The sequence below is a fragment of the Ornithodoros turicata genome, chromosome 3, assembly GCF_037126465.1.
Source record: "Ornithodoros turicata isolate Travis chromosome 3, ASM3712646v1, whole genome shotgun sequence".
Lineage (NCBI taxonomy): Eukaryota > Metazoa > Arthropoda > Arachnida > Ixodida > Argasidae > Ornithodoros > Ornithodoros turicata.
In genome coordinates this window covers 16,147,336-16,162,684 of record NC_088203.1, presented here as the reverse complement: position 1 = coordinate 16,162,684, position 15,349 = coordinate 16,147,336, and the positions used below count along the sequence as shown (strand labels likewise).

Below are 15,349 nucleotides of genomic sequence, written 5' to 3'. Positions count from 1 at the left end.
ACAAAGCCTGCTCAGTGGATGCTACCAACGCTCTGGAACCACAGGAGTGGCATCCGATGTATTACTCCGTATAGACGAAAACGTGCCGGCCGAACGCAATGCATCCTGGAGAGGTCCTGGTGGCACGTCACAGCCAACGTCAAGGCACACGTGACCTCAAAGATGGCGGCGCCCGTGATCGGCGGCCAAACCGTTTGTAAACAATGCGGTTGTTGTTTCTGCAACGACGTTTTGGATGTCTTTCGATCACGGTAAATATTTACCCGATAATCTCGCAGTAAAACGCGCAGTTTTACACATAAGGCCTCGACTGTTGACGATTTCCAAAGATGTGATGACGACCGCGCGTTTAGATTCACTGAGCCGCTGCGATGTACTTGTACTGTACTTGTACTTAAATGGGCTACCATATGTTGCAGAAGAAGCATCGCATAGTTTACTCTTGCAAAATACGTTCATCTGTTGGTGTTATGACGCGAAAATATGTCGGTAAGCGGCAAAACGACACGTATACAAAGTCACATGACCTCAAAATGTCGTTTCCTATGACGTGCTACCAGGACAAGATGGCAGCTTTGCCGAAAGCACCCGCTTGAGGGTAGTTACAACAACGGCGGGTTTGTGTCACCCCTGTGTCTGGAACCAACAATGACACTTAGGTATGGAAAAGGTGAGTTCGAAATTGCTCTTCCTCGGAAGTATGTGAACTGGGCCAGATCAGTTGTAGAAGCGCTCGCGTCCATTGTTGTCGTTGCTCTGTGTTGTTCTCATACCAACAAGCCCAGCTTCAATCTCCATTTTGACCTTATTAGGTTGCATATCGGGTTCTTTCCCTTCAGATCTCGAGCACCTGACAAAACGCTATACTGACCTTTTCATAAGGAACGGTCGACATCTTTGTGCAGGGATCACCCACGTATGAATCCTCGTTGGTACCCTGCGGAAAGGTTGGTTTTATTGAGGAAAAGGTGATTGTGCTGTGTGTAACAAGAGGACAACGAGGTTCCAGCCTTACCACGCTGTCGTTAATTGGCAATAAATCAGGGTTGCTACCCTGATGAATGCCTCACATATGCATGCTAAGCATATGCATACATATGCACCGCATGCATCATATAGTGGACGTGCGGGGGCATGACATCTTTCTGCACAACCGCTGTCTCCTTGCCTGCTACTGCTGGGCCTCTAGCTCCTCTAGCAGTTCTCCTGTCTCCTTCTACCCTGTCCTTGTCTTCTTGCTGCTATTCGTCATCATGAACCTATACCAACTACCCCGGATTGTTCCTACTGTGCTCTAGCTCCAACGCTGCTGTCGTGGTCGTCGGTGCCCCAGCTTTGATACCGACAAAACCTAGACGCCCATGAATCCGAGATGACGTAGCAGCCATTTTAGACGAAACCATCAAGACCACAGATAGCTCCCGAGCCCCGTGAATAAACGATGTCCATGACAGCAGCGATCAAACTTAGTACAATCACCTGTCACCAATGGCAGCACAGCAGTCACCTCGTCTTTCATTCAGAATTGTCCACAGAATTACAAATGTCAATACAAGGCAATTCTTCCTGCACCTCCTCGGCCATCCACCTCAGCCACCTCCTCAACAGATAATGAAAAACAAGCTACGTTAGAGCCATTTAGCGGTAGAGTGATTTTGTATTCCAGGCTAATATTGCGTATTTGAGATCCCTTTCCCCAAAATGCACCCTGATCTTTGTGCTGTTTATGCAGCACCCATGGAACAGTTCGCATGGAATGGCCCATGTAAATGTAACTTACGTCTAACTGCATGTCACGTTGGATCGGTCATTCTTAGGCATTAAATCATTGCCAACCTGATGTCGTGCTTTCTCGTATCAGTACTTACATCGAACTGCAGTACAGCCATGCTTAGGGAGAAACACATGTGAGGAAGGCTCCTATTGGACTTCCGTAGGGTCTCCATAAGTATCGCAGCGTCCGTCTGTAACACAATGATGTAACATAGATGTGTGCTTGGGCGATATCAAACTTTATTCTAGGCTGGGATTTCGGTATCTATCGAGGCTTGCCGAAAACCACTGATATATGTACGCGGGTTGATGTTTGACGTGGGCAGTTGGAAATAATAAGTCACCGAAACGAGCATTTCATATTACTTATTTCCTGCTGTTTCCTGGTTTGCAGCAGTCAAAGAAAATCCACTGGTGCGGCGACGTTGTAACAAAAGTAATAAAATAATTGGGGGTGTACGTCGCGATACAACTGAGATCATGAGCGACGCCACATCGGTCGTGCCTAAGCAACATGTACGCTGCCACTAAGTTGCTGGCGTCCTCGGCCGGGTTCGAACCCACGATCTCGGGATCAGAGGGTGAACACGCTACCGACTGAGCCATTGAGGCTGGTGTTGCAACAAAAGGTTACCTCAATTCGTGCGTGGTAATTTATTACAACAAGTTACAACAAGCTTAGGTTCTAGCACTTGCTTCTGCAACGAAAGAATAAAGTGTTGTGATCACTGTACGCACAGGAAAGGTAAATTTCGTTTCCCGATGATTTTCACGTTTGACGTTCACGTATTACCACCGCGGTGAGCGAAATTACCAACCGATTTTTCACGCTGTATCTCTGGGTCAGCGACAAGAGAGGGCAGTGCCTCATGAGGGCTACGTGTTGCCTACCACTACCACGTCCGTAGCATATATGAATAAGGTTAGCATACCACGTTGGAGATGGTGAGGTTGTCCACAGTGTAGCTCGATGAGAACCTTATCTTGCACCGTCCCTCGGCGTCATCATTGTGAGTAAGGAAGATGATATGGTCCACGTAGCTGTGGTATCGAAAAGAGATCTACTTGATGCAACAAGATCTTTAACTCTGTACTCGGTGCTGCGATAATATTGATGGTGTCAGTCTAGAGATTCCAGTGGTAGAGTCAGGGATTCCGGCAGAACAGGGACAGGATATGCCAGCCATAGCCTGGCAACTCAGAAAAGCCCCTGGTCACAAGGGGCAAAATATGAGCAGCGTCGGCAGCAGGGCGGTCGGACTCGCTCAAGGAAGCGTGACCACAAGGGAGCCGCCATCCGTTGGTCATGGAAGGCGTTGCCTTGCGTTGACTGCTTCATTCCGCTAAACTTGACGTGCTCGTTTTCCTAAATTCATCACTTGATATCTAAATTCGGCGTACTATGTGCGTATCTCATATGTATTTGTTAAACAACTAAGCAGTAAATATTCCCCCACTACATCATTTGCTTGTGTGCTGTCGTTCGTTCGTCACTTTATTATCACGAAACTCGACAGACCAAGCGGGTGGTTTCGTTTTTACCATTTCCGGTTCCCGTTGGTTCGCAGAGCAGCATCGATGACTGCTTACTGTTGGCGATTTCGGGTGATGTGCCTGGTAATCCGAGCGAGAGCGCCCGGGTCCGGTGCACGCTCTACACGGGAGTCGCTCTGGGGCAGTCATCACCCGAATTTGTCGGACGCTCTACCGCTCTTCTACGAGGGTCGCTGCGTTCGCTACGCAGTGTGCATTCGTGAACTTTCGGCAGCGTCGTTGGCGTCGTCGCGCAGTTTCGTCTGATCACAAGCATAGCTTTCGAGAAGCAGGTCACATCATCCTCTTTGTCATTCGCATTATCGGTATCAATTGAACTTTGATCGCTACTACTTTCGTAAAGATCCATGCCGTCAATGGTGAACGCAATAAAAGAAACAGATGACAGACCACGTGACAGGCAGACCGCAGCAGGAGCAATACGTAGCAGACGACACTCACGAGGCGCATATATGCGCATGCTCGCCGTCGAGAGCGGAAGAAGAGAGTTGAGGGCGGTTTTGGCTCGGCCTCTCGCAGCAGGAGCCAAAAAAAAAGTGCTCTTGGGGCGACCGAACCGCTCCGTAGTGCATCATCCGAACACGCGGCTCTTGCTCCGACCGCACTGCCCAAATTCACCGCTAGGGTTCGGTGCAGAAATAAGTGTCCCAAATGCATCACCCGAAATCACCATGTGTTAATTCATCTTTGGATTACTGTTGTCTTCGGAAATACATGCCTACATTCGTTACAATGGGTAACGATTTATTGATTTCGCTGTTGATAGAAGCGCCACTTCAACACGTCATAGGCGGTAAACGTCTTCATCCGTGTCGGTGGAAAGCAAAGGGCTGGTGGTGCCGCAGGCAATCTCAGATATATGATTCACGTTTGATGTGACAACGTTTACTTTTTGATTCCGATAGCACAAAATTATTCGCGTATCCCAAAGGTTCGTGCGTAATCAGCGCAATTACACGGCTTGCCTCGCTTCCTACGCTGGACGTCGTTCCCTCCATCGGCCCAGTTTCCCCGTTTGTTATCCCACGTCGCTGCACAGGGTTGGCAACAAACGGAGCAGCTCCGCTGTAGTTAGGAGGCAGAAATTCGTCCACTATCACTGTCCATAAACGGAATGCCGAGCCCGGGCGGTCATGCTCGGGGATAGGAGAATCCCATTGACGGCGCGCCAGCTACGTTCTCTACAGTCTTCCTGTGTTAACTTTATGGTCGGCAGCGACCTATTCGCTGCGAGGGCGACGTATAGGGGGCGACACCGTCACCTTTCGAGTGTAGATAACAAGCCGGCCGATGTTCGGAGTTGATGGTTCTTTTCCGTAATTCTTGTGTATATTCACCGGAAGATCATTTGTGCCGCGATGGTACGATATTGTTCGGTTCCCCAACACTGAACACGGAATAATGTGTAGCAGAAGACGACGCAAGGAAGCTACCACGCTACGGTAGCTCATCGTTTGTCTGCAGCGCGCCGACACCGTTCGATCTCGGAGCGAATAGGATCCTACTTGTAATTCGTCACTATATACGAACTAACTCTCGTGACGTCAGAAAATTAATTTCGTGTTTTGTGTGCGGTCAACAGGTGTGGTCACACTGTTTATACGCGGACATTCCTGCCCGAAATGCCTTTTCTGTATCCTCGTCACAACTGACCGATTTCAAACCACAGACTGTTTGCAAAGTCGGTTGAACAGCGGAGACGCTCGTGTTGTCGCTAGGAGACAGACGCCAACTCTCCATGACCTCATCTTTCGAAAATTCTTGAAAGGGCATTTATATTTGGAGCACTGACTACATTTCAGTCGTGGCGACGAAACTCCCCATCCATCATCTTAAAAATACAGTCGTCGTTGTTGTTTGGAGCACTGAATCTTTAAGGTATAAAATAATTCACCGCATAATAATCACTAAGGACACTAAGTAGGCCCAATCGTTCTGTACCGTCCACCGGTTGCATGCACGACGAAGCGCAGTAACCTCGTGGCACACAAGAGTGAGTGCCCCTTACATTGGACCACTTTCTGCGCTGGTAGATGACAACCACCCGTCAGTTTTCAAGCCAGTCATGGATTATGTATCTAATAAGGTATAAATCCTAAAGGTCCGCACTATTGCGTTTGAATACGTCCGTCCGTCAGCGTGTCTGTGTGACGGACTCATGGGGTTCCAATTCACGCCCGCACTTTTGCGGCGATATTATACGAGAAACGGCACACAGCCGGCTACATGAAGTAAGAGAACATAAGAGGGCGCTGCGGCACGGTTACCGGGACAACGACCGCCATTTCTTACGTGGTTCCGTCCAAAAATGCGTCCGTCGCTTTCTAAAGGGCTTGCGTCGGTTCGCATACTGACGCAGCGCTCACGGACTCAATGAAACGCAATTTGTACACAAGCAAAAAGCACTACACTATACCAACATGTCATGCTCCTTGCAGAGCAGCAGTCATGCGGTGTTAAACGTAAGACGGCATGATATGGTACAATGAAGTCTGCATACCTGAAGACGGCACTCCGAGACCAGATAATCCATTTGGTGGTAAATGGTACCACCAACATGATTTCGTAGAAGGCCCTCTGTTCCATTTTCATTGCGTCACGCAATTTCTATTGGAAGAACATTCATTTTAATCAACACACGGCATTCTTCTCATCCGCTACGTTTCATACTGGCGATGAAGACGTAAAACCTATCGGAGCTGTAGTTGGAATTAGCTATCAGGGACACCAAGCTATTGATTTGCGTGTGCATTCGTCCTTTCTGGCTTTCACATGAACTGAGAGTTATCATCGCTCCTTTTACGAGGTCACAATAACTCTGGAAAGTGACTCATCACGTTGATCTGTACTAAGATGCACTAGCGCAATAAAAACTGGTCAACATGAGCTTTTGTTCTTTCCTATCACGCTATGCTGGTTGTAACGCCCCTTACTGTGACCACCTTATGGACCCGTTTACATGCAGACTATATAGATCAACTTATTCAGTAAAGTCTACTTGTATTTCTTTCACAGATTTAAGGCCCCAGTCGACTGATCGTTAAGGGTGTCGTAGAAATCTACAATATACAGAAGAACTGATCCGCGATTGAAGCGCCACACGCACCTGAGTTGTAATCTTGAAATCTAGATACGTTACACACAACTTTGTCATCGCGCAAATTCTTCTGCACAAGAGATAAACTGATGTTCTGAGGCTGGAACAACATAGAAGGGACAGATACAAACAAAGCCTCAAATTGCCTAAGAAATCAACGATGAAAGATGAAAGTCACTGAAAAGGTTAGCCAGCTGTAGGGATCGAACCCACATCTTCTAGATTGCCGGTCCAGGGCTCTACCAATTGAGCTAAGCTAACATGCCTCTCCAGTGACTTCCGGGGTGCGTCATCTGAAGGGACGACAAACCAGCCACTCACTCTCACTCACCCTCCTTTCACTCTTACATTTTTGCTCACTCATACACACATTCATACGACGGAAATCGACGCAAGCGGCACCTGTTGAACAAGAGATAAACTGATGTTCTGAGGCTGGAACAACATAGAAGGGACAGATACAAACAAAGCCTCAAATTGCCTAAGAAATCAACGATGAAAGATGAAAGTCACTGAAAAGGTTAGCCAGCTGTAGGGATCGAACCCACATCTTCTAGATTGCCGGTCCAGGGCTCTACCAATTGAGCTAAGCTAACATGCCTCTCCAGTGACTTCCGGGGTGCGTCATCTGAAGGGACGACAAACCAGCCACTCACTCTCACTCACCCTCCTTTCACTCTTACATTTTTGCTCACTCATACACACATTCATACGACGGAAATCGACGCAAGCGGCACCTGTTGAACAAGAGATAAACTGATGTTCTGAGGCTGGAACAACATAGAAGGGACAGATACAAACAAAGCCTCAAATTGCCTAAGAAATCAACGATGAAAGATGAAAGTCACTGAAAAGGTTAGCCAGCTGTAGGGATCGAACCCACATCTTCTAGATTGCCGGTCCAGGGCTCTACCAATTGAGCTAAGCTAACATGCCTCTCCAGTGACTTTCGGGGTGCGTCATCTGAAGGGACGACAAACCAGCCACTCACTCTCACTCACCCTCCTTTCACTCTTACATTTTTGCTCACTCATACACACATTCATACGACGGAAATCGACGCAAGCGGCACCTGTTGAACAAGAGATAAACTGATGTTCTGAGGCTGGAACAACATAGAAGGGACAGATACAAACAAAGCCTCAAATTGCCTAAGAAATCAACGATGAAAGATGAAAGTCACTGAAAAGGTTAGCCAGCTGTAGGGATCGAACCCACATCTTCTAGATTGCCGGTCCAGGGCTCTACCAATTGAGCTAAGCTAACATGCCTCTCCAGTTTGTCGTCCCTTCAGATGACGCACCCCGAAAGTCACTGGAGAGGCATGTTAGCTTAGCTCAATTGGTAGAGCCCTGGACCGGCAATCTAGAAGATGTGGGTTCGATCCCTACAGCTGGCTAACCTTTTCAGTGACTTTCATCTTTCATCGTTGATTTCTTAGGCAATTTGAGGCTTTGTTTGTATCTGTCCCTTCTATGTTGTTCCAGCCTCAGAACATCAGTTTATCTCTTGTTCAACAGGTGCCGCTTGCGTCGATTTCCGTCGTATGAATGTGTGTATGAGTGAGCAAAAATGTAAGAGTGAAAGGAGGGTGAGTGAGAGTGAGTGGCTGGTTTGTCGTCCCTTCAGATGACGCACCCCGAAAGTCACTGGAGAGGCATGTTAGCTTAGCTCAATTGGTAGAGCCCTGGACTGGCAATCTAGAAGATGTGGGTTCGATCCCTACAGCTGGCTAACCTTTTCAGTGACTTTCATCTTTCATCGTTGATTTCTTAGGCAATTTGAGGCTTTGTTTGTATCTGTCCCTTCTATGTTGTTCCAGCCTCAGAACATCAGTTTATCTCTTGTTCAACAGGTGCCGCTTGCGTCGATTTCCGTCGTATGAATGTGTGTATGAGTGAGCAAAAATGTAAGAGTGAAAGGAGGGTGAGTGAGAGTGAGTGGCTGGTTTGTCGTCCCTTCAGATGACGCACCCCGAAAGTCACTGGAGAGGCATGTTAGCTTAGCTCAATTGGTAGAGCCCTGGACCGGCAATCTAGAAGATGTGGGTTCGATCCCTACAGCTGGCTAACCTTTTCAGTGACTTTCATCTTTCATCGTTGATTTCTTAGGCAATTTGAGGCTTTGTTTGTATCTGTCCCTTCTATGTTGTTCCAGCCTCAGAACATCAGTTTATCTCTTGTTCAACAGGTGCCGCTTGCGTCGATTTCCGTCGTATGAATGTGTGTATGAGTGAGCAAAAATGTAAGAGTGAAAGGAGGGTGAGTGAGAGTGAGTGGCTGGTTTGTCGTCCCTTCAGATGACGCACCCCGAAAGTCACTGGAGAGGCATGTTAGCTTAGCTCAATTGGTAGAGCCCTGGACCGGCAATCTAGAAGATGTGGGTTCGATCCCTACAGCTCGCTAACCTTTTCAGTGACTTTCATCTTTCATCGTTGATTTCTTAGGCAATTTGAGGCTTTGTTTGTATCTGTCCCTTCTATGTTGTTCCAGCCTCAGAACATCAGTTTATCTCTTGTTCAACAGGTGCCGCTTGCGTCGATTTCCGTCGTATGAATGTGTGTATGAGTGAGCAAAAATGTAAGAGTGAAAGGAGGGTGAGTGAGAGTGAGTGGCTGGTTTGTCGTCCCTTCAGATGACGCACCCCGAAAGTCACTGGAGAGGCATGTTAGCTTAGCTCAATTGGTAGAGCCCTGGACCGGCAATCTAGAAGATGTGGGTTCGATCCCTACAGCTGGCTAACCTTTTCAGTGACTTTCATCTTTCATCGTTGATTTCTTAGGCAATTTGAGGCTTTGTTTGTATCTGTCCCTTCTATGTTGTTCCAGCCTCAGAACATCAGTTTATCTCTTGTTCAACAGGTGCCGCTTGCGTCGATTTCCGTCGTATGAATGTGTGTATGAGTGAGCAAAAATGTAAGAGTGAAAGGAGGGTGAGTGAGAGTGAGTGGCTGGTTTGTCGTCCCTTCAGATGACGCACCCCGAAAGTCACTGGAGAGGCATGTTAGCTTAGCTCAATTGGTAGAGCCCTGGACCGGCAATCTAGAAGATGTGGGTTCGATCCCTACAGCTGGCTAACCTTTTCAGTGACTTTCATCTTTCATCGTTGTCTTCTGCACTTCTCAATACTTCTGCAGCCTTTGAGCTTTCTCCTTCAGTCTCCTGTTGTTTCGACACGTCGTTCTTTCCATAATCCTACAGCTGTCACTCGTATCGCCTCGTACTCCTACTGCTGCCTTCTATCAGCTATACGCTACGCAAGTGGATCAGCCTTTCGCGCAGCCCCCTCAGCTTTTCCCTTTTCCCTCGAGCACGTAGAACAGACTGACTGTGCCGCTCTTCAATAAGGGACCACAACTACTACACGTGAGGTCCACGTTCCTTCATCTAAAAGATTCATCATCGATTCGTCCAATAATACATCGAATGTGACCCGACGTGGCTTTGACAGCTCAGAGCTCAGTGGCGTTACCGCTTGAGACAAGTCTCTCCCAGATGCTGCCACTGCGACGCTCCAGAAGATCTAGATCACATTCTTCCTCATTGCCCTCACAACCAACGTTCCCGAACCGCTCTCTCCAGGTTATTTCATTCCCATCAACGCACTGCCCATAAAGCCATTTTGACCTCTTGACACCATAGGACTTCGGTCCTCGTTGTGAACGGGTTCATTATTTCATTTTCCGCATCACGACCGGCAATGGGTCTTTATAGACTGATTTCCATGCAGACGGTAGATCGCCTCAACAATTTCAGTCGACTTGTGTTGCTCTTATGCAAACGCAGCTATTGATAATTTTCCTATCTAGCGCGTAGGGCTGCTCACCGCCAGAACGCCGGCCTGCGTCACAAGATCTGTAGGCATGGTCTTGTTGTAGGAAAAGGCGATACCCCAGAACCCGGCATCAGTCATGTACACAACCAGTTCCTTGAGAACGTCGTCGATGCGTTGCCCGGACTTATACCTGCTCACAAGTCCCTCAGCAGTCGCCATCATTACGAAAATCGTCGTGATATCGTTGCTGTAACGTCGAACTTGTTCCAAGATATAGGCTGGAAAGCGAATCATGACTTCCACATTGTCAACAGGTGAGTGAGTCTCTCGCCTACAATTATCTATGCATGCTGTACAACAGGCTACCACAGGTAATTGAAGGGAATTAAAAGTTATGAAAGAAAGAAAGTTGAATGTAAGATATATGTACTCGTAACTAAGAGATAGATTACATTAAATTAAAGATTGCCCAGGCTAACGGCAGGTTACAGGAGGTAATTACATGTAAGGTAACTGACGTCAATTAAAAGGAATTGAGAGTAATTAAAGCAAGTATACGTAATGGAAGCCATTACCTTCGGTAATTAAAGGGTAATTACATGCTAATTAGGAGCAATTGAGGCTAATTCAAGGTCAATTAAGTAGACTTACATATAGTAATCCGGAGTCGAACCGGAAGTCAAGACCCGGAAAAGGCGCTTAATGCTAACGCATTTCTCTCGCATTTACCGCGAAGTCCCCAGTGAATTTTTTTCTCCTTTTCGTGGCACTGTCACTCACACAGTGAACTGTCCCGTAAATGTGCCTTAGGGTTTTACGAGGCAAGAGCGGATCAAAAAGCACAACTATGCAAAAGACACTGCCCTACACGACCTAACATAAGTTTTCCAATAACGTTCCGTACCGTTGACGTACACCTTGAGCGCTGAATCGAGCTCGAAGTGTTCGATGGCAATGTAGTCGCACACACTGAACGTCACCAGGTCGATATACTTGGCTTCTTCGGAGAAGACACATATCGTAATGTCTGCAAAGCAACCACGTTTAGAGATGTATTCGGATCTACAGGTTTTTTTTTTTTATCCTTTACGGAATTTTTATAGGATAACTATAAAGAGATGCTGCTTTCACAACGGGGTTATGCTGCAAGACGGACACCCTGTGCAAAAGAGCTTGTATTTACTGGACGACTAATTACCAAAAGTAACTAAGTAAGTTATTAAGTAACTTATTCATTAGATGTAAACTGGAAAATGCGAGATAGTAGAATTGGAGCCTGCCATCATTTGAATTCGTGCTCTTTTTAAATATCTTGAAACGAGCACGTACTTCGAGACGGAAATTATTACAAAATTTTGCTAGTGCACCATGGACTTCTCCATACACTGACACCGCGTACTTCTCGAGCGCCGAAACAGAGAAATGGTTTTGCGGGCGTTTTGTTCAACTCGCTGATTAGAATAAGCGCTGATCTGCTGTCCAGATGGCCGCCTTCCGGCTCAGATAAGCCGAAGCGATGTCGTTTCTGCGTTCGAGAAGCGCATAGTACTGGTCTCGCATCATTGGCATACCAAAGTTTGAAGATTTATATCTCGTTTCAGGACTTATATCAGGACTCGGTTCAGGAATTATATCGTTTTGTTTAGTGCTCGTTTCATGATTCTTAAGAAAGAGGGTGGATTTAAATTTCTGCTGTCCCCCATTTTCGCGAAAACATCTAATTAAAAAATTTGATTTTTGAATTTTAGGTTCTTCGTCATCCAATATAGTTACGCGGCTGTTTTTCACACACGATGTCCGCCCTGCCGCGTAACCTGCCCTCAAAAATGGCATTAATGCTTCCCTCGCAGCTTTTTAAAAAAGATATATATGTGATAAAACACCCTAAATACGCACAGCGGGAACGACGTTCTTGCTTGATGTCGTAGGCTTCGACAGACAAACACAGAAACTGTTGCTGAAGTAGGTGCGACCCAAAAAGGACCTCAAAAATTGGCACGAACAACAGAGCACAGCGAGACAGTACAGCTGCTAATTATGCCCTATTAGCCTCAGCTATGTCCTATGGCTATTTTTGGCTCCTTTCTTCGATATGAATCCTTACCAACTACACAGTCTCTGCCCCCCTCCCCCCTAGTTTATTGCTTACGTTCGGTGCTCAGAGGCCTTATTGCTCGGTGTGGAGCGTCTGCAGTTAAAGATGTGGTCAGAACAACTGCACTCTCTTTCTCTTCGTATGGTTACTTACATTCTTCTCGAGTCAGCTCGTAGGATTTGGCGACTTCATCTGAAAACACAATCCCTGTCATTATTACAGAAGACGTTATCCCTTGAGATTCAGCATTTCAAGAGTACTACGGTAGCGATTACGGTTGTCATAGCCAACCAGTAGTAGAACCGTATTCTGTTGCAGCCGGAGTTTGACATCTTCCTTGTGTGCTATGCCCCTGGACAGGAGACCACACATCAGTTCATGAGGAAGACATGTCATTAGGGCCACGCATACGAGCCACATTTCCAACCGTTCCCACAACTCACTCTGTATGCAGCCTTCGTTATTGGCGAGTTTTAGTAGATTGGGAGGTATTCGCGGGAAAGCTCCGAAAACATAAGCTTTGTTTTTCAAGTGGGTCACGTCACGTGGCCTCCTTTATCCTATCGTTTCCGAAGAGTGCTTATGATCCAGTAAACTTCTTACTAGAGAGTTTCAGAGAATTATAAGCGAGCCCTTGCTCCCTATATCCAGGAGCTCCCTTTGGAGAGCTTTAGTACGGCCCTCTGGCTTTAGTGAAATTGGCGCCTCGACAGTATACGATTCCGACAACGCTAGTGTGGCGGCACCTATGAACGATGGGAGGAATTAAATGGGTCTGTGACGTTCCCTTCGTTTGGCTCTTTCGTTTAGCTGTTGTGTCACCCCTTTATCTCTTTTCCAATCACCTTCCACCGTCAAGCGCTTCCATGTTATTCATGAGGTTACCTAAACAGTGGTCGAGCTATAGGGTTTAATCACATGAGGTCATCCGCAGGGGAGCGCCACCGTCGCTGGCAGATTTGCCGACATGATATACGTCCTTATGGTTTTACTCAACAGGCCACGCATCACATTCAACGTATATTTGCTCTTTCGAAGCAGTTGTACTGCGTTAATATTATTTGTACCACACTCAAGTAATTTACTTTTGTTCAACTTTAATAGTCTTCTGAATAGCATATGGCAGCGAACGCCAACCGAAACCTACATAATGGGGGCCATGTTGCTTTTTCGAAGCTAGTGCCCTCTGGAGGAGTGGCGTTAGTGAATAAACTATAATGGAGCTTCGTCGGGTGGTCATTTTGATTTCACGAGACGGACTCGGAAAGAAAGTCGTCAGCTTGCAAAGTCGTTGTCCCGTAAAACGCGTCAGCCTCCGAATCATCGGGCTGCACTCTGGCAACACCACCTAGATAGAGGAAGCCTGCTTACTCGTCGACGTGACGTAACATCTAAGAGTCAGCCAATCAGGATCGTGTTTTCAACGGCAGTAGCCAACCACGAACGTGCTTTCAACGGTCGTGGCCATGGAGACGAGCAGCCACTGTCGTCTGCGGGTAATGAACGTCCCTGTGTACCAGAGGTGGGGAGTAATGCATTACAAAGTAATGCATTACCGGTAATGCATTACTTTTGAGTAATGAGTAATGGTAATGAATTACATTTTGCCAGCAAGTAATGAGTAATGGTAATGCATTACATTTCGACTGAGTAATGCAGGGTGGCATTACTCATTACTTTTGTCGAATGTTCATTGCGCCACGTGAAGATTGGGAACATCCAGGTTTTCTTCAACCCCCCTTTAACAATGAGCACAAGGCAACAAGGAAAGAGAAAGGCGCAGCCTGGGGAATTCTGCAAGAGTTCAACAGTCGGCGGTGTGTGTCACAAGTGTCTACATGATGATATCACCGATTTTCTCTTGTGCGCATTTGGAGTAAAGGAAAATCAATGAAATAGAAACATAGCCTCTATGAGGGTAATCCGTAACAATTGCCGTAGGGATTCACTGTTTTGGTATGGTACCATGTTAGCTTCTCTTGTGCTGTCAGGGGTAGTTTTTCTGCCAGGACAGAACTGTATAGCTGGGCCTCATCCGCCGGATCCATAATGCTAGAAAAGGCATCATCTGCAATAAATCTTATCTATAGCTTTTGCCTATCAGACTAGCTTCTGCGGGGATTTAGTGGCACCGATTTAGGGACACTCGGGTGACTATTGCCTATAGCAAAAAAAGCAAGGAAAAAACTTATGCATAGCACCTTTGAGGCTTATGCCCTAAAACGTAAATGTAATGCCAGAGTAATGCCATTACTTCGTTAAAGTAATGGCATTACTAATGCATTACTAATATCCAAAAAGTAATGAGTAATGTAATGCATTAGTTTTTTATACAAGTAATGAGTAATGGTAATTCATTACAAAATAAAAGTAATTTCCCCACCTCTGCTGTGTACCAAATGGGAAAACAAAAAATGCGCAAAAACGTTCCCATATTTTCTTCGAGACTGATATTCTAGAACGCGTGTTGCACTCGTTGACAGGCTCAAATTTGCAAGCTGTAATCAGTTGCAAGTTCTTGACTTCGCAGAATGGTGAATTGTGCCTGCGCTAGCAGACGAATTCTGACTATGTGTCCACGTAGTGAAGGAGGGAGAGGGGGCATTAAGCAGGCCTTCTGTGTCTAGGTGGCGTTGGCTCTGGTTGGCTGAGAGCGATACTGAGTCGGAACTTCTCTAAAAGTCGCTCTTATCTGGTTTCAAGACGGTAACGTTTTCGCTTTTTCTATGTTCTACTTCATCGCTCTCCACAGTTACCTGGAGAGTTCATGTACTCGTGTCCCTTTTCCTGCACTTCATTGTGACTAGGATGGCCTGCCCACAGCCATAGGTTTCTCGTTCCTACCATTCTCGCGTGGCGTAGCATGCCACTCCGTATGAACGAAAGTAGCAGAGTTTTAGTGCTAGTTTAGTGGTCCTGCGCACGCACAAAACGGAGCTTCGCGCCGTGCCCACAACCATCCAATTCCTTACGCACGCTTAGGCGATAGCGTACAATGTATTAAAACTCACTAATGCATTTTATCGTTTTTAAAGTTCGTTTAAGTATGTTATTCGT

General features: G+C 46.6%; 1 protein-coding gene and 1 long non-coding RNA gene across 3 annotated transcripts in view; one reads left to right on the top strand and one right to left on the bottom strand.

Annotated features, from left to right (window-relative positions):
• LOC135388214 (uncharacterized) overlaps positions 1-15,349 on the bottom strand; it is an 89,635-nt gene that overhangs the window by 28,563 nt on the left and 45,723 nt on the right. Inside the window, exons 57-64 of the mRNA XM_064617616.1 lie at positions 12,446-12,484; positions 12,347-12,385; positions 11,102-11,224; positions 10,249-10,475; positions 5,828-5,934; positions 2,706-2,814; positions 1,869-1,964; positions 872-937 (exon numbers count right to left, since the gene is read on the bottom strand). Coding sequence (XP_064473686.1) covers positions 872-937; positions 1,869-1,964; positions 2,706-2,814; positions 5,828-5,934; positions 10,249-10,475; positions 11,102-11,224; positions 12,347-12,385; positions 12,446-12,484 — 806 coding nt within the window. The remainder of the gene's footprint in view (positions 1-871; positions 938-1,868; positions 1,965-2,705; positions 2,815-5,827; positions 5,935-10,248; positions 10,476-11,101; positions 11,225-12,346; positions 12,386-12,445; positions 12,485-15,349) is intronic.
• Positions 1-15,349, top strand: part of LOC135388215 (uncharacterized) — a 72,799-nt gene that overhangs the window by 17,740 nt on the left and 39,710 nt on the right. The window lies entirely within an intron of this gene.